This window comes from Spinacia oleracea, chromosome 2 (assembly GCF_020520425.1).
Source record: "Spinacia oleracea cultivar Varoflay chromosome 2, BTI_SOV_V1, whole genome shotgun sequence".
Taxonomy (NCBI): domain Eukaryota; kingdom Viridiplantae; phylum Streptophyta; class Magnoliopsida; order Caryophyllales; family Amaranthaceae; genus Spinacia; species Spinacia oleracea.
The window spans coordinates 1,323,055-1,340,304 of record NC_079488.1 but is presented as its reverse complement, the minus strand read 5'-3'; the positions used below and the strand labels follow the sequence as shown (position 1 = coordinate 1,340,304).

At 36.9% G+C, this 17,250-nt stretch overlaps 3 protein-coding genes across 7 annotated transcripts; 2 read left to right on the top strand and 1 right to left on the bottom strand.

Annotated features, from left to right (window-relative positions):
- The first annotated feature begins 214 nt into the window (after window positions 1–214).
- On the top strand, window positions 215–7,116 carry LOC110799957 (uncharacterized). The gene is made up of 3 exons (XM_022005241.2): window positions 215–796; window positions 1,890–3,137; window positions 6,414–7,116. The coding sequence occupies exons 1-3, from the start codon at window positions 297–299 to the stop codon at window positions 7,003–7,005; spliced, it is 2,340 nt and encodes a 779-aa protein (XP_021860933.2). The 5' UTR covers window positions 215–296; the 3' UTR covers window positions 7,006–7,116.
- Window positions 7,117–7,405: 289 nt separating this feature from the next.
- LOC110799958 (uncharacterized) lies at window positions 7,406–8,605 on the bottom strand. 5 transcript variants are annotated; one of them, XR_008927414.1, is made up of 4 exons: window positions 8,271–8,605; window positions 8,127–8,190; window positions 7,878–7,993; window positions 7,406–7,672 (listed from the first exon to the last, which is right to left on the bottom strand). XR_008927414.1 is itself a non-coding variant. In XM_022005243.2 (3 exons), exons 1-3 carry the CDS (start codon window positions 8,149–8,151, stop codon window positions 7,505–7,507), a joined length of 309 nt encoding a protein of 102 aa, XP_021860935.2. In that variant the 5' UTR covers window positions 8,152–8,584; the 3' UTR covers window positions 7,406–7,504. The 5 variants fall into 5 exon arrangements, 2 of the variants coding, with proteins under 2 accessions (XP_021860935.2, XP_056692343.1); XR_008927413.1 differs by having other exon boundaries at window positions 8,122–8,190; window positions 8,271–8,598; XR_002536510.2 differs by having other exon boundaries at window positions 8,122–8,581.
- A 1,630-nt stretch (window positions 8,606–10,235) lies between these two features.
- On the top strand, window positions 10,236–16,593 carry LOC110799963 (protein trichome birefringence-like 5). The gene is made up of 5 exons (XM_022005250.2): window positions 10,236–11,215; window positions 14,002–14,194; window positions 14,683–14,876; window positions 15,205–15,363; window positions 15,850–16,593. The coding sequence occupies exons 1-5, from the start codon at window positions 10,599–10,601 to the stop codon at window positions 16,196–16,198; spliced, it is 1,512 nt and encodes a 503-aa protein (XP_021860942.2). The 5' UTR covers window positions 10,236–10,598; the 3' UTR covers window positions 16,199–16,593.
- The last annotated feature ends 657 nt before the right edge of the window (window positions 16,594–17,250 follow it).

The window sequence follows — 17,250 nt, the reverse complement described above, 5'->3', positions numbered from 1 at the left end:
ACTTGAGGCGGATCCGGACGTACTGTGGACTATCTACGGAGGGACGACATTTGGAGTCCTAAAGACTTGTTCGGTTCGGGCGCAGCTAGGGAGGGCACGCTACAAAGTGTATGCTCCTAAATTATGCTAAATGATTATGTGTAAATAATATGTTTCCTGGCATTAAGGTTTTTTCCGCATGATTTATGTTTTGTCATATGTATCCTAACCTGCCCGGCACACCTTATTTTGAAACAACTCATATTCCGAAGTTTACAGCAGATTACAAAGCAATCAGGAGAATCATAAACCAGAAAATGGAACCGAAGAAGGGAAGCAAACGAACCAAAACTCGCAAGAAGCATCCATGGCAGAAGAAGAAGAACAACCCCAATATCATCACACTCTTCTCCACAACTCTTGCCGCCCTCAAAATCCCAGAAAACCCTCTATCTAAACCCTTAATCCTCAATTCCTTAATCAAATTTCTCCATCTCCTAAACCCCAACTCACCTTCTTCCTCACAATCACCCCTTCTCAGTCCCATTCTCTCTCTCATCCCTCTCCTTCTACACTCTAACTGCGGCGCTATCGTTTGCATTGCGGCGAAGATTGTTGGGGCGGCATCCCTTGTTTCGATTGAGGCCAATGAGAGGATTGCTGGGGATACTGAGATTGTAAAGGGTTTAGTTGTGAATATTTTTAGGGCTGAGAAGATGGAAGTTAAGATTGCTCTTTGTAATGCTGTTTTGGATCTTTCTATTTCTTCATTGGGTTGTCAAAGGTTGTTGGAACTTTCCGGTTTGAATTATATAATGTAAGTTTCTCCTCCTTTTTTTTGCAATTTTGTTGTTTCTGCTTTAGTTTTGTTTATCTGAATGTTGCTTTGTATTGAACATTATAAAGTCAGAACATATTTTTCATGTTTCATGAGCCAAGGTTTCAAATAATTCAATTATATGGAATGGAACTTTTCTGTATTATATAGTTGATGTTTGGGTACTAAAACATAAATTAAACTAGCCCAGGTTTTGAACAGTATAGAAATTTCAGACCCAGGGTTTCAAATTTCAATAGTGTATAAATTTCATGACCCAAGGTTTCGAATAGTGTAGAAATTTTGCAATTAAGGTTTCGAGCAGTGTATTGATCAACAAACTAAGAGGGCTGTGAATATGTGCTTGCCGGAATCATATAGTCGTGGACAATTGGTATTTCCGGATGTTTCCTTGATTGGTACAATGAATAGAGGGGCGATGGAGGCATGGCTTTTTGAGCTGAGATCATGGGAATTTTGAATGGTGTGAACTGGCTACAAACCCGGTTAGTTTTCATGCACTCTCATGCAGTGATATGGTCCTATGTTATGGTCTACTATGGAGCTGAAAGTATCCAAAACTTCATCGTGTTTAGTAGACTTCCACAACAACGTTAGTTTGAACCTTGTAGGATCCCTTAGTGGCCTTTGTTTACTGTGGTATTGCTTTTTCTTCATGTGAGAAAGTCTTACTTGGTTGACTCTTATGGAAGGGACACTTCTGGCTGCTGATTATTTTGCAAGGAGCCAAGGATCCCTTTGTGCCAAGTCAGCAGTTTTGTTTTTTGATAAACCACCTTATCGGTAATAGATTCAGTTTTCCTTTATGTACAAATCACCCAAAAATCCAAAAGAGGTGCAAATTAGTGGATGACAAACGAAACAACATTAATTCAATTGTCAAGAATATGCTGACATATGAATCTCAATGTTCTATTGTTGGTTTTTCATAATCTTGCAACTGCTTACTTCCTGGTATGGTTGTTCATATAATCCTAAAATATTCATGCGCTTCTTGACTTTGTCGCCGCTTTCTCATACTTAATTTTATATTTTTATGCATGACAACTTTATGATGTGTAATATCTATTAGGCTTGGGTTCCTTCAGGTTCAAAAACCCATGGTATCTTCCCTGTATATTAATCTCATCGAAAATGAGGGTGATATTTTCCTTGGAGTTGAACATAAACAAGATGAAACTCTACTGCTTCTTCTCAATGTTGCTGCTACTCTTACCAACTTTTGCAACTCTGAACAGCTCAAAAACATTCCGAGAAGGCTGAAAGAAGCGATTTTGCCTTACTTGAGAGATATATGGTCTAACTTACGTGAACAGTTGTTAGTTTCAAAATTTCTGAAGTTCTTCGAAGTAAAATGCTCCTACATGAGCAACATTACGGCTAAGAACTTGGCAGAAAGCATTTTTAGGCTGTCAATGACTGCTCCAGCTCTTACTCACTACATACCTTCAGAGGCTGTCATTGGACAAATATTTTGGCCTTCATTGTCAAGTTTTATGAACTTCATGATGGAACATTGGGAATCCTCACCTTTTCTGATAAGGAATCAAGCAAAAGATCTGGAGATGCCTAAGGTCGATTTCAGCTCATTTATGCATTCACTAACATGTGAAGAAGCTCTGCCTAGATTTCTTTCTTCTATTCTACGAGGAATGGTTTCCTGCCCTCCTGTAGCTTTGAATGAAATAGACAGCCTGAGTCTACTTAATGATGTAAGGGATACACTTGGTTCCCCAATAATGTATCAGCAGGACATACGTGTTGTAAAGACCAACTTGCATTCTAAATTCGAGGAGCATTACTTTCAGGAAGGTTCAAGCAGTGGCATTGGGACTCCAATATCTTTTTCTGCTCAGGACATCTTAAAGTGTGAAGCAGCATTTGAGGAAGGTTATACTATAGCTGTGCGTGGTATGGAGTTCCGCATTAGTAGCATTGCTGCAGTAACACGAGAAATTGCTTCTATTTTTGGTCAACCATCAGTAGGTGCTAACCTGTATGTTACACCACCTAATTCTCAAGGATTATCCTGCCACTATGATGATCATTGCGTCTTTGTCTGTCAACTTTATGGAGCTAAACAATGGACAGTCTATCCACAACCAATTGTCAAGTTACCTCGTCTATATGAGTGTCTTGAAGTTCCTCCGGATTTACTGGTGGAAAGCAGGAAGATTTTGCTTAAAGAAGGTGATGTCCTATATCTTCCAAGAGGTTTTGCTCATGAGGCATGCACAGTTACAGATCTTGGTGCAAGCGGCAATGTTAATGAGTCATCTGTGCATCTTACTCTTGCTATTGAGGTTGAGTCTCCTTTTGGGTAAGTTACCGAACCTCTTCTAAGATTGTTAATCTTGATCAAAGCTGCTTTCACATTTTTTAGTCTCTAGAAACTATGGTTTATTGTTTATCTTGTGAAAGTGTACAAAGTTAGTGAAATAATTTTCTGAAAATTAAAGGGCTATGTGATGATTGGTTTGGCCTCAGATGAAGCAATTTAAAACAAGACAATTGTGGTGTAAATAATTGGCTGTTTAACCTTTTATGTTGAATTATCAATTATGGTTTCAGAAATTGGGACATTGGGCATCAATAGCAATTATGTTCAATCAAATATAGTTCTGGTTAATTAGACTTCAATAGAGGGTATTGATAGTTCGAGTCTAGTGTGGTTAAGGGGCTTTTATGAAGGCTTAAATTACATGTGATAATTTCTTCACCAATTGTGATGCTTTCTGGGATCAAATTTTGGTGGTGACAACTGGCACATGGTAATGGTGATGACAATTATGTAGGAGCCATATAGAGAATTTGCTCTGTTATCAATTGACCTTGAATAGCTTCTATCAAGCAGCTTGAATTCCCTCACGCAACTGTGATGTTTTTTCATTAGGATGTATCCACTTTATTCTATTTTTGGCAACACAATTTACCATTTTAACAACCCACAATATTTACACATTTCCATTCACTCACTCTAACTTTATCTATCATTTTCCTATACCCACCCACCTTTTTACTACATCTCTCTTATTCTGTCTACCTGTTTCTTACACCCACTCACCTAAAGCTGAGGTGGTTTGATTTGTTCTATGTCTGGATTCTGGATTGTTTGGAGAACAATGAAGAAATACAAATGAACACTAAGCCACCAATGAAAACAACTGAGCCTTATCCAATATGTTGGATTGACCATGTCAATTTTCATTAACAAGCAGGTAATCAATGCCAACTGCCAAGTGTAATTGAAAACTAAATTTATTGCTAGATTCCTGCTAGTCTGCTACCTAACACTACCCGCCGAGACCATCTCGAGAAGTATAGTCACGGTAAAGACAACTTGTGGTGGAACCAAATATACTTGTAAATTTAACTATCCTCATCCTATATGGTGGCTTTACTATGTTATTTACTTTTAAACATGTTAATTTGCTATTTTAATCGTACAATGGGACTCCAGACCTAGTGACCTACCTTTCTCTTATTCAGTAAATCACTTTGTCTACTTCTAAACTTTTTAGCTATCTGAATTGTGAACGCCGTGCATAGTGATTTGTGAGTCACGGCCTCATTGGCTTTTAGTGTTGGACAGTACCTGGAATATCTGTCAAGGGAATTTATCAATTAGCTGTTTTGTGGAGTACTGAAGCATGTTGCACATGTCATTGCAGAAGAACTATAATCTATCTACCTTGCCTAGGATCCTCTTGTTTTCTGGTTTCTGATTTGATATTTTTTGCATAATGAGGATTGAGAAGTTGACTACCATGTTCCATCTTTCTCTAGTTTGAGTTAGTGCAGACTTGCAAACAAAAGAAGCATTAGTACAATAATACCTAGCTTCCTAGCATGAATCCTACCCCATGATGTCAGAGTTTAGTCGTCCTGCCTTACCCTCACAAGTAGAAAATACAATTTGCAATTGACTCATACGATACAACCTCCGTTTTCCTACTTAGCTACTTTAACAACAAAACTAAGGAGAAATCAAGATACTCAAGTGGTTACCTTACTACCTTTTGCTTTTAGGAGGAGAGAGACAGAGAGTAAGAGAATTGTTAATATTGGGTCAATGGATCCCATGAAGTGGGGTGGAAGATTGGCATAAATAGGACAAAGTAAAAGTGAGTAGAATTCAGAAAAACAGATCAAAACGTAAAGTGATTAGAACTTCGAAAACGGAGCAGTATACCTCCTCTGTTGTTTCTTAAGTATTACACTTTGACCAACACATGGTTTTAGGAGGTTTTAGTTGAATTTAGTAAACTAAAATGCAAGTGGGGTAGTGGGTTAATTATTATTTTATTATGAAGTTGATAGTGGTCGAATTGTTTTATTGTAAGAAAAAGATGGTGTGAGTATAATGTAACAGGTAATAGGGACTATGAGATGAGATAAATATAATGTTAAAATGTAGAAGCTCACCAAAAAAGGAAGTATAACACTTAAAAAAACGGAGGGAGTACTTGTCTAATGTTAAAAAAAATAGTTAAAGGAGGGCTTATAAAATATAGAAAAACAAATGCTACAATTTGCTCGACAATTAGTGTATTTTGCTCTACCACAAAAGAATCTCTTTTATATACGTATATCTTTCGTATCTCAAAACTCTTCTCATTTCCATATTGTGCGGTCTCTAGTTAACATCTTTCACGTATCTTTACTTTCAAAACAGTAAAATGTATTAAAAAATTGATGAAAAAGTTTGGTATAAGAGGTGCTAAACTTAAAATCATAATATTTCCAATCTCTGCGAAGCAGTCCATATTAAGCAATAGAATGCTAATGATGCAGCAAGATATGTCAAATCAAAAGCCTGTAAATGATCAACATTTAAATGAATATCTTGCAGAAAGGACCCCCCTACATGGGATTACTAAACGAACCCTAGAAAGTGACAAAATCTCACTAGGGTCTTCTATTTTCTTAGCTTTAAATGTATGAAAGTGTCTTCATTACTTTTGGAATCCCTAATTATAAGTATTATTATATTTCTATTGCTATGACCTATTTTTGGTCCTTTGCCTGATGTTAGAAACGACCAAACTAGCTAACTTTGTTGTATCACTTGTTACCTCCAGCGTAGGTTATTTCATTTCATATCAGATTACTTTGTACTTAATTCAGATTTTGTGTGGCTACATATCTAATGTAATGTCCTCGTACCTGAGTTCAATATGACAATCTTACAGATCTGGTACAGACAGTTCTTAGCCAGTTATCTTTACCATTACACTATGTTGGTCTTATTAACACGTGCTTATAGTTTGAGTCTAATTCTAATCTTCTTGTTACTCAATCATTTGAAGTACCCCCCCATTTCAAGTCACCAGTGATCCCGGAATTTAATTTTTATTCCGTTTCCCGAGTTATTGAGCCCTTAGGTTTTCTAAATACAACCTGGATACTGATCTCAGCATTGCCTTCATTAACATTCTTGCCATCATTTCCTTTCATGCTAACTACTAACTTTTTTTTTCATTGGGTATGAAGTCCTTGGGTTTCAGAGTAAACCTCTAACCCTCCAAGGTTCCAACTTAATTGACATTAAGGTTTGCTGATTACCCTTTCTGTTGATAACTTTTGATGAAAACAGGTGGGAAGGATTTGCGCATATTGCACTTTATCAGTGGATCCAGAAAAAAGGGCCTGATTCTATTGCTTGTTACGCTTCTGGGATGTTAGCTATTTCTGTGAACATTTTGCATGTTGCAATCAAGCTTATTAGCAGTGCTGAGCCCGTGCTTCGGAAAGCTTGCTTGGTTGCTTCGAGTTCTTTGCCTACAGAGACTGAAAACTGGTTTGACAAGAACCAGAGAGCCATTTTCAATATAGTCACGGATAAAATAAGTGAACTATCCAGCTTTGCAGATTCTTTCGAATTTTTGCAAATGGCTGTTGAGAGAGACGATGATCCTTTTCATTGGCTCAGATGGCTCGAGCATCTCAGTGGGAGAGAAGAATACGCTCGGGATTTTTGTTATTTTACTTCAGACGGAATTTGCGAAACTTTGTCGTTTATAAATCAACACAAGGAAGATGCAGAGGCTGCATTTGCCCATGTTAAGTCGAATTTTTGTAATGAAGTTCTCTTTGATGATGCAAAAGAGAGCTTTAAAACTTTGCATGTCTTGTACAAGGAGGCCAGAATGCGATATATGAACGGCATGCTTTCCTTACATTATTAATCAATCAAATTATATCAAATCATTCTTTTCCTGGATTTTGGTTTCACCATTACCTTCCAGACAGATATGTATCTTGACTGTTGCAGTCTTGCTTATTTATCTCTTCCACAAGCTCTGATGTTTCCTGTTGAGCAACACAGCTTTATTCCAACTGTGCTATTCCATACATTTTATTATGGTGGTACTTACTGTTTAAAAGGAAAACTTGCCTGGTGAGAGCTGATCAAATTTACTTTCTATCTCTAGTCTGATATTTTGCAGAAGGATGCATCTTCTTATAATGGATTTTTAATTTACTTATTGAAAGATCTTGGTACGGCATAAGGTGTTGAAGATACAGCGGAATAGACATGATTGAGGCTTGTAAGGTTTGCAATGCTCTCATTTTTTTTTACTCAAGTTCGAGGTGGTAAAATGAAATTAGAACAACTACATCTCATTGATTAGCTAGATCATGTTACATATATTCAAAAGAATAAAAAACGATCTGATGACTGTTTTATGGTTTTCCATGTTTAGGATTTGAACCAGGATGGGTCGTCACACCGTGATAATCTATGTGATAGACTAATTCATCTTCTCCCTCATCACCATCGATGCCGCTCTTCACAGGTTCTTCCCTTCTGTATGCTACTTGGTGAGGTGAACGCTTAGTTGCATCCAAAACCTGTGTGTTTATCATGATTTTGATGTAACACTATCTCGTGAATAATGATGAAATATCAACTATCATGATTTCAATGTTAAACTATCTTGTGAATAATGATGAAATATATAAACTATCACGATTTTGATGTTACATGTCTTGTGAATAATGATAAATATTAACTTGATGATGGCATATAAGATGTGATAATTATTTATAAGCTGACCTTAACTGCTTCTGATTCATGTTGAATGAGATGTGTGCTCAAAGCTCTCCTTGATGCTCGTCCGTGTAGATTGTTTGTAGGAAAGGATGCACTGAAAAGAGGTGACGAACATAGACCTGTGTATTTGGTGAAGAAACAGAAAGTTGTAGCAATAATGATGAAATATAGAATCAAGCAAGAATGTTTCATTCTGTTAGCTAGGTGGCTGAGTTATTTTGAATTGAAGGAATTGGATATACAATACCTTACTTATAAATAGAGATCCATTATTCATTCTATGTGCCCCCTCTTCTCTCTATACCCTTATGTGTGTCTGAATAGAAATTATTAGATAGTTTAGGACCACCACGTTTATTACAGTCTCGTATACATAGCTGTCTATCAAAGACTTACAGATTTGCTTCTTTGGAGATGAAATGAAGTGACATGAAATAATGATCTTTTATGTGATTGGGAGAAAGGAAAACAGTGCTAACTTATTTCCATTTTTAATTTTTTATAAACATAAGGCGGGGATTAGGTTGACCCACGTAAGTAGTCCCAACCTATAGCACCGTTAGGAAGATAGGGCTAACAATATTTTTGGCTTAAGCCCATCCCTGATCATTCCTTCCTCTTTCGTTTCCCAATTTCGGTATTTTTTTTATATTTTATTTTTCTGATGGAGAGAAAAGAACAGGGATGGGGCGTTGAAGAGTGTCTGAAACCAGATCGTTTTCAAATATTTGACGAGTCTGTAAGTGCAACCCATCCACTTAGTAAGTGGATGGGTTGGTGCATGATTAGAAATTTGGAGATATATTGAGTATGGGGCCTATTAGTAGTAATTGAGGCACTGTTAGAGATGTATCTGTAGACGTGTATGGTGTTCAATCTGATAAAATATTGGACACTATCCTTCATTACATTTAAAACTCTCACATGGTGGTGGGAGACTAGCTGTCTCTTTTTCAATTCTGGTAAGACCAGAGTTTTGTTCTTTGCAAATTGTATGATATAACTATATAAGCCATGCGCCCATGCTGGTCCTGCACTATTGCCCTAACTTCTGACTTACTAGAGGTGGCAATTTGGTGGTTTGGATTGAATATGAATTGGGTTGGCTCATATCAGGTGGCGAGTCATTCAAGTCGTGTTCGGATTTGGTCATTTTTTGGTATTTCGATAACTTGTTATGAAATTGAAAAAGTAGATCGAGTTAATAATTTCAGGTCAGGTCGGGTAGGCTTTGGTTGATTTCTGTTGTGGTCCAAATTGGGTTATATCCAGTATTGAGTACAGTTCAGTTCAAGTCATCTGAGATTCAGATCGAGTCGGGTTAATTTTGCATAGTCCAACAGGAATTTACTTAAGTGTGTTACCAGGTTTTGGAATGTTAAAATGACTCCATGTTTTTCCAGACTGTTGAAACAATCTTGATACTGGACTGAGCTCATCCATTTGTTCTGTCCATTGGTTCAGCTGTTATTGACCATCACGAGTTTCGGCCAGTCAGATGCCTCCTGGGCTGGGCTGGGCTGGGCTGGGCTGTTAATGAATTTCCGAAACCAGCATATCAATGGTTGCTACTCTTGCTAGTTGGTGATGACCAGTGAGCCATTCTAGTGAGTAGTGTGGGTGATGACCGGTGAGTCATTAGGGCTGGTTTGAATTGGATTGACTACGGTTCGGATGATTGGATTGGTTACAGTTCGGATCAAAATCGGGTTATCTAACTTTTTAGTGTTGTTTAGGTGTAGTCAAATTCGATACTGGGCCGATCTAGTATCTGACAAACTCATATCCACTTGGTCTGCCCATGGTTTAGGCTGTCAGATAATGGACTATGGACAAAGCCATCGTGAGTTTGGCTAGCCCAGATCCTTCTCGGGTTAGGAACGAATCAGCCCATTCGATATTTCTATTAGTATTAAACAAAGATCACAAGAACTATATTAATGGTTAGCATCGCTGGTGGGTTTGCGTACGAGAGGTCTCAGATTCGAATCCTCCACCAGTGATCCCCCATTTATAATTTATATTGATGTTGTGGCACATTCGCAAAAAAAAAAAAAAAAATACTGATGCCCTAGTCAAGTTCCCCAAGTTTGAGCGTCGATAGTCTTTTCACAAGAGTTGCTAATTGTTCTCCAACTATCAAATAATAATCACTTCCTCATTGTTCAACCTCTTTTCATCCTCTATTACGCAAACAACTAACCAAACAATCCTAATAAAAACGGTTAACAACTAAACGCTAATTGTCAAACAAGGCTAAACTAAATACGGAGCACGTATGTTTTTTATTCACTTTTCTTCTCGATCAATTACATTTTATTTACCCGATTTGATTTTAAACTGATTTGCAACCTAAGGTAAATAATTTTTTTAATTCTTTGTGCACAATCCAAATGGTGTAAGTAAAAAAACGGAGGAAGTATACCTTTACAATGCGGTCAATGCCCACAAACTAGAGCTAACAATGCTTGACTGGAGTCGATAACCTGACTCGACCCCAACCTAAAGTTAATGAAATAAACCTGAACTCGACCCATTTATCACATTATGTTTTAAACCAAGTTTTACATTATTTTTGATTTTTTTCGACACAACCTTCCGGCCCGAAATTAAACCCGAATCCGACCCGTTGACCCAAATTGCCACCCCTTGCCCAAACAGTAAAACAGAGGGAAACTTGTTTGGTGAAAAAGGGCGGTTAATGTTAATCCCTGAAACAAGACAATGACAACCCAGAAAAAGATAGCATCCGAAGCTCCCAAAATGGGAGGAGATTCATTACCACTTCAAAAGAAACATCACAATGTATTCATCTTCACCTCCATTCTTTTCATCTTCTCCTTCTTCCTCGTACTCCTCATCTTTCTCTCCAGCCAACGATCTCTTAACTTCCTCTCTTCTCCTTCCATTGATCCAGATCTCTTTTCTTTGACCACCACTACCGCTATCACCACCACTAACACCACTGTATCACCACCACCTTCTTCTCTCTCTCCTCCACCTCCTATACCATCTACAGAATCTATACCACCTCCAGAATCTACACCGGCCGAATTAATAGAGACTGCGGATGGCCCAATTGAGAAAAACGAGAATGTTGGTTTTGTTAATGGATCTATTCCTGATAATGGTGCGGGTCAAGAAGAAGTAGAAAGGGTGGAAATTTCGGGTAAAAATTGTAATTTGTTTATGGGTAAATGGATTAAGGATGATGGGTACCCGGTTTATCAACCGGGTTCTTGTCCTTTTGTTGATGAAGCTTATGATTGTCAGAGTAACGGACGGCCTGATTTTGAGTATTTGAAGTGGCGGTGGAAGCCTGACGGCTGTGATCTTCCCAGGTGATTTTGCTGTTTTTAACTTCATAGTATTTTTTTTCTCTCTTGCTATTTGGAGTATGATTTTGGTAGTTATTGAATTTGTTTTGGTTATTTTATTTGGGTATGGTCAATAATGTTGAATGATTTAGCTTAAAGTTAGTTTAGAGTTAGATGCACTTAGATGAGTGGTTAGTGGAGTATTTTAATTTGATGGGGGCAGTGAGCTAGCTTCTGGGGTTGTATCCAAGACTACAAATTTTTATGCCAATTGGTGGACCCTTCGCATTATACTGTTAAAATGTGAGAGGATGCAGGGCCTGCATCTAGAGCTGGCACCCGCGTGCAATTTAGATGTTATCAAGACATGAAATTGAATCCCGTCTTTGTCATTTCCTAATGTGGCCTTCTAGTATAAGCCAAAATATATTTAAATATAATGCTCCACATGGAAGAAAAAGGTGATTGAGATAGAGCCATAGAGGTACATAGGTCGAATACAATGATTTTAGTGTTTTTTTTTTTTGGATTGTTTGAATCATTACGCTTGCCAATAACTGGAGTAGTTGTTGGTAGTGAACTAGTGATTAACACTAATATGTTAGCGAATTTGGAATAAGAATAGATACTCCAGGTTAACTATTTTCTAAAAACAAATTGATCTTTCAATGCTTTATCTATGATTTAAGAAGACGAATATAGTAGTAGAGAATTAAAGGTCATTTGCATCACTATAGTAAAGCAAAAGCTTTTTGCATGCCCCAGGTTTACAATAATCTCATTATGCGGCGAGGCTTATTAGGCATGAAGTAAAAAGCTTTCCTAATATTTAACTAAAGTTGCCCCTATACTCGATAAAAGTTAGCCTAAAAAGGGTTGGGTCAGGTTGCAACGCGAATAACTTATAATTGTCCATGGAAATTTATTTCCCAGGTTTCTTCAGTTTTCCATCCTTTGGTAAGTTTTAATTAGGAGATGGGAGTCGTATTTTCTTTTGGGAGGATGTTTGGATAGGAAAGCACGTTTGTTCAATCTATCTTCTTTGCATTAGGCTCAGGTGTCGTATTTACATTTTAGGAGACCACCAAATTATTGGGAGTTGGAAGAGTTAATTTCTTTGTGTGATTACTTGTCCGTTCAGTTAAGGGATGTGAAGGATTGTAGGGTGTGGAAAGGGGATCCAACACTTGTAAGTCATTTCTTCAGTATTTGATTAAACCCCCGAAATACCCAACCTTCCCAATAGCAAACTTTTTCTGGAAGGCTCCTCTAAAAGTTAGCTTTGGGAAGAATTAACTCGAATGATATGCTCCGTAAGCGGAGGCCGGGAATGGCAATATCACCTAATATTTGTGTGCTTTGTCGAGCTAATAGAGAATCTACCTCACATATCTTCCCTCATTGTTATTTACATATTATATATGGAGGAGACTTTTTGCAGTGTGTGGAGAAGAGTGGGTGTGTCCTTTGAATACAATTGAGTGTTTGCAAATTCGATTTGTGGGTTTTAGAAAGGCGAAGGTGAAAAAGGACTATGGCGAAATGCTGTTTTGGCAATCCTTTGGACAATTTGATTGGAACGGAATGCTCCAATGTTTAAAGGAGCATATGTTTGCTGGAATGGAATGCTCGGATGTTTAAAGGAGCATATGTTTCACGTGATTTACTATGTGATAAGTAACTTTGTTGGCATCCGTCCTGTGTGGACTAAGGGAGCTGAGATTTAAAAACTTTCTAAATTGGAGGCCACAATGGAACTGGGATAATTTGTAATAGTTTCTTATGGTTCTTCATAAGGACACCTTCGTATCAATTTTTTTTTTTATATACGAAGAGTAAATTTACCCTAGTTCTCTCCGAATCCGTCGGGGTCGCTACTGCTTTAGAATTCCAGATCCCCATTCATATATTAGGGTGGGAATGGAAGAGGTGAGAGGTGGGAGCTAAAATAGAGGAGCATGAGAAAGATAGAGAGTCACCATTCAATAAATTAGCGTGACCCAATTTTTTGAAATGTTTGTGATAGTAAAGGCAATTGATGGAGTGTTAGTTATGAGACTTTGATTATTTAAATCGAATAGCTAGTCTTTTAGCAGCACACGGATTGCAGGTTGAAATGCTGATGCAGCTTCACTAGCTAGTTTAGAAAGTGATAAACTGATAATTATATGTTCTGATAGTTTGTTGCTTTCACTGTGAATATATGTCCAAAATCTTAATAGTCTTGGTTACGTCATCAGTTTATTGAATTTCCTAATTGAGCATATGTTTACTTCAGTAGTTATTAGGTTCCGCATGCCAAATCATCTAAAACGAGGGGGAGATTTTGAATTTGGTTTCACTCACCTAAAATAAGGATCGATCAAATCAGTTCCTTCCAGGAAACATTTGTTTCATTTCTTTATTCTTGAAAGGATTGCTCTTAGTGTTGTACATAAAATAAGGATCCATCGTATCAGCACATAAGCTGATTAGCTTATATATATAAAGTGTACTTGCTAGTTCTAGCATCTTGGATAGCAAGGAATCTGCAATGTGATTGTCTGAACTTCCATGATCTTAAAACCCTTAGGCTTCACCTTGACAAACTCAATCTCATCTTGATCTCATGTCTGATATTTCTGGTCTTTCTAGTTTAATTATGTTTTCCGCTCAACTTACTGCAATATTCTTTTAAATAAAACTTATGATTCGCCGATGCAACAGAAATCTTGGCCTTTCCTTCTTCCGGACTTGTTTATGCCGTTAAAAGCTTTATCCTGACCTAGACACTAGAACTGATAATGTTATTTCCTTTAAATGAGTTGCAGGTTCAATGCGACCGACTTTTTGGTCAGAATTAGGGGTAAAAGATTGCTGCTTGTTGGAGATTCTATGAACCGGAACCAGTTTGAGTCAATGTTATGCCTTCTTCGTGAGGGACTTCCTGATAAGAACAAAATGTATGAAGTCCATGGATATAAAATAACTAAAGGAAGAGGTTTCTACATCTTCAAGTTTGTGGTAATTGCAACTTCCTAATGTTTTTCTTCATATTTATCCGGGTTGCTTATTTACATGTCATTCATTTTGAACACTTGGTTTGTCATGATTTTCCTGTCTATTGGCAATGGAGTCAAACCTCACTGTATTATATGTTGGCTTTTGTATTTTCAGAACTATATAAGTGGCTCATTAAATTATCTGCTGGTCATATTTATTGTGAATTACCAGATGTTCATTGCATATAATATCAAGGGTTCATTCGAAAAAGTTAATGTGTTGTTGCAGGGTTAAGGATGTTGTTGCCTGAAATGCTCCTCTCCTTACTCAGTTATTGTTGGGTTTAAGTTGATTTTATTTGTGGTTTAATGGAAACGGCTTGGTTAGGAAGAGTTAACTCTACAGTTACTATAAACCAATTGTCTTTGAAATTCTAACTATGAAGTTTATGCAAATCTAAGAAAAATGAGTTCCTCCTAATGTTTTGTAATGTGAACGCCTTTATGCAGGACTTCAATTGTACTATAGAATATGTGAGGTCCCATTTCCTTGTAAAAGAAGGAACTCGCGTTAATGGACAAGGAAACTCAAACCCGACATTATCTATCGATAAAGTTGATAAGACAGCCAAACGATGGAAGCAGGCTGACATTCTTGTTTTCAATACTGGCCACTGGTGGACTCATGGGAAAACTTCAAGAGGGTAGGTATGCAATCATCTCTTCTCAAAATATTTAGTGTGAAATATGAAGTATATATATTGTTGAAAAACTGTATTGTTGCATATGACAATCATAGGGACTGGATACACCTGTATTGTTTTGGTTGGAAAACCCTTGCACATTGTCTTTAACTGTTTTTTTTTCAAATGTGCTATTGGTTTCTTGGGACTTTTTGTCTACCTGATCTAGTATCACCTGTCCAATTCTGCTTTTAGTTAATGGATCAATGAATTCACTTAATCCAAACAATTATTTGCTGTTAATTTCTCCCTTTCCTTTCGTAACCAATGTAGAGCTCTTTTGATGCAGGAAAAGTTACTTTAGAGAAGGCGACTATGTTTATCCAAAGTTTGATGCAGTTGAGGCTTATAGAAAGGCCCTGAAAACATGGGGAGATTGGATAGACAAGAATTTGAACCCTGATAGGCAATTAGTATTCTATCGTGCATACTCTAATGCGCATTTCAGGTATTTTATCATCCTTCTTTAAGAATAATTTCTCCATTTACACTTATTGTTTTTCACCGGGCATTGATAATTTATGTTGAAGAGAAGATTTTGGGTTTTCCTCTAGGCTCCGTTTGGTATGGTGTAAAACGGTTTTCATGGAAAACCATTTTCCTCTGTTCAACAGGCTCCGTGTTTGGTAGGGTGTAAAACGGTTTTCATGGAAAACCAGTTTCCCCTGTTCAATCATTTTCCCTTCTTCCCCTCAATCTTCACCATCTTCTCCCATCTTCTTTTAAGGAACAAAACAATGGAAAACTAGTTTGGAATTGTGTTTTTCTTTGGAAAATATTTTCAATGGAAAATCATTTTGCACTGGAAACGTTTTACACCAAACCAAACAGAGCCTTAGTGATTCTGGTGCTTGAGGGTCTTGTAAGTTTATCATTGAAAGATTGTGAAGACCCGAGTTATGTAAGGTTTGTAATTGTTATTGATCTGAAACAGGGGAGGAGATTGGGACTCGGGAGGTTCATGCAATGGTGAAACAGAGCCCATATTAAGTGGGTCGTTTCTAGATGGATACCCATTAAAAATGAAAATAGTTGAAGATGTTATCCAACACATGAAGGTACCTGTGATATTACTAAATGTGACAAGGTTGACGAATTTCCGTAAAGATGGGCACCCATCAGTTTATGGTAAAATGAGAATAAAGGGGATGAAAGTTTCTACAAGAAAGCAAGATTGCAGCCATTGGTGTCTTCCTGGTGTTCCTGATGCTTGGAACGAATTAATTTATGCAACTTTAGTTTACCAACAGAGGACAGCTTCTTCTATAAGTCAAATACAATAATAGGAAAACAAATATTCTGCAAATCGAATTCAATTTTGAGAAGGATATGATATGATGTATCGATGCAACACGTGTAAATGTATCTGTATTCTGTTATGTGCATGAAATACATCTGCATAGCTTAATGTATCAGATGAGTTGATTGACCTAGAGTCATGGAATGTATTCTTTAATCTTTATAGGTAAAAGATCGTTTACGAAGTACTATGTATTATGTATAAGATTAGTTAGTCCAGCTTAAGATGAGTGAGACTCTGTTCGGGTTTCTTTACAGGTTTTCAGTTTTCCTGATCAATGGATTATGATGTTCAAACTTTTTTTGTATGGTTGTTTCTTTTACTCGGGGATTCATGACATCAATAATTCAATATGACTTGTTATTCTTCCTGGAAAAATTCATTGATGTGTAACAATGTGTATTTGTTGATTTTTTTTTGGCTTTCTTAGAGGGTTATATGAAGGTGATTTTTATGCTCAAAGGATAAATGTGGGTTGTGGCTTAGAGAAGAACTAGTATAGGACCCGTAATCCAAAATTATTGACATGTTATACATATTTTTGTTAAAAAATAATTCGTATTCATCTAATTTTCGTACCACTAATGTTCCACTTTTCAAATGATTCGTATAATTATTAATTTGAGATGTTCTTACGGTGCATAGGTGAACAATATATCTACTAATAACATGAATATATACATGAATATGAAACAATTTTAATTTTTTATACTATATGTGGATATATTATTGAGCGATTTCCTTCAATATTGGTTAAAGATCCAATAATTCTCAAAATACGTCACTTTCTAACTTATTTCCCTCCATATCGTCCACGTCAGCATGGAAGAAAGAAAAGTACTTTTTTTCCCGGTTCAGCTTAGAACCACCAATTGAAATGGCGGTTTTGTTATAAAACAAACCGCCATTTGAATTGGCGGTTCAATGGTATAAACCGCGAACTCAAATGTCGGTTTGTTTTAAAACAAAACCGCGCGGTTTTATAAGCCGCTATTTCAGATAGCGGTTTATTGTAGATTTTATAAAAAAAAATAT

Excerpts from the sequence above, each read along its gene's own strand:
- LOC110799957 (XM_022005241.2), top strand. The coding sequence starts at position 297 with ATGGAACCGAAGAAGGGAAGCAAACGAACCAAAACTCGCAAGAAGCAT. Across the intron at positions 797-1,889 it reads TCCGGTTTGAATTATATAAT|GCTTGGGTTCCTTCAGGTTC; the intron begins GTAAGTTTCTCC and ends AATATCTATTAG. Across the intron at positions 3,138-6,413 it reads GAGGTTGAGTCTCCTTTTGG|GTGGGAAGGATTTGCGCATA; the intron begins GTAAGTTACCGA and ends TGATGAAAACAG.
- LOC110799958 (XM_056836365.1), bottom strand. The coding sequence starts at position 8,066 with ATGAAACATTCTTGCTTGATTCTATATTTCATCATTATTGCTACAACT. Across the intron at positions 7,673-7,877 it reads ATGAATCAGAAGCAGTTAAG|GTTTTGGATGCAACTAAGCG; the intron begins GTCAGCTTATAA and ends ATAAACACACAG.
- LOC110799963 (XM_022005250.2), top strand. The coding sequence starts at position 10,599 with ATGACAACCCAGAAAAAGATAGCATCCGAAGCTCCCAAAATGGGAGGA. Across the intron at positions 11,216-14,001 it reads GACGGCTGTGATCTTCCCAG|GTTCAATGCGACCGACTTTT; the intron begins GTGATTTTGCTG and ends AATGAGTTGCAG. Across the intron at positions 14,877-15,204 it reads CATGGGAAAACTTCAAGAGG|GAAAAGTTACTTTAGAGAAG; the intron begins GTAGGTATGCAA and ends CTTTTGATGCAG.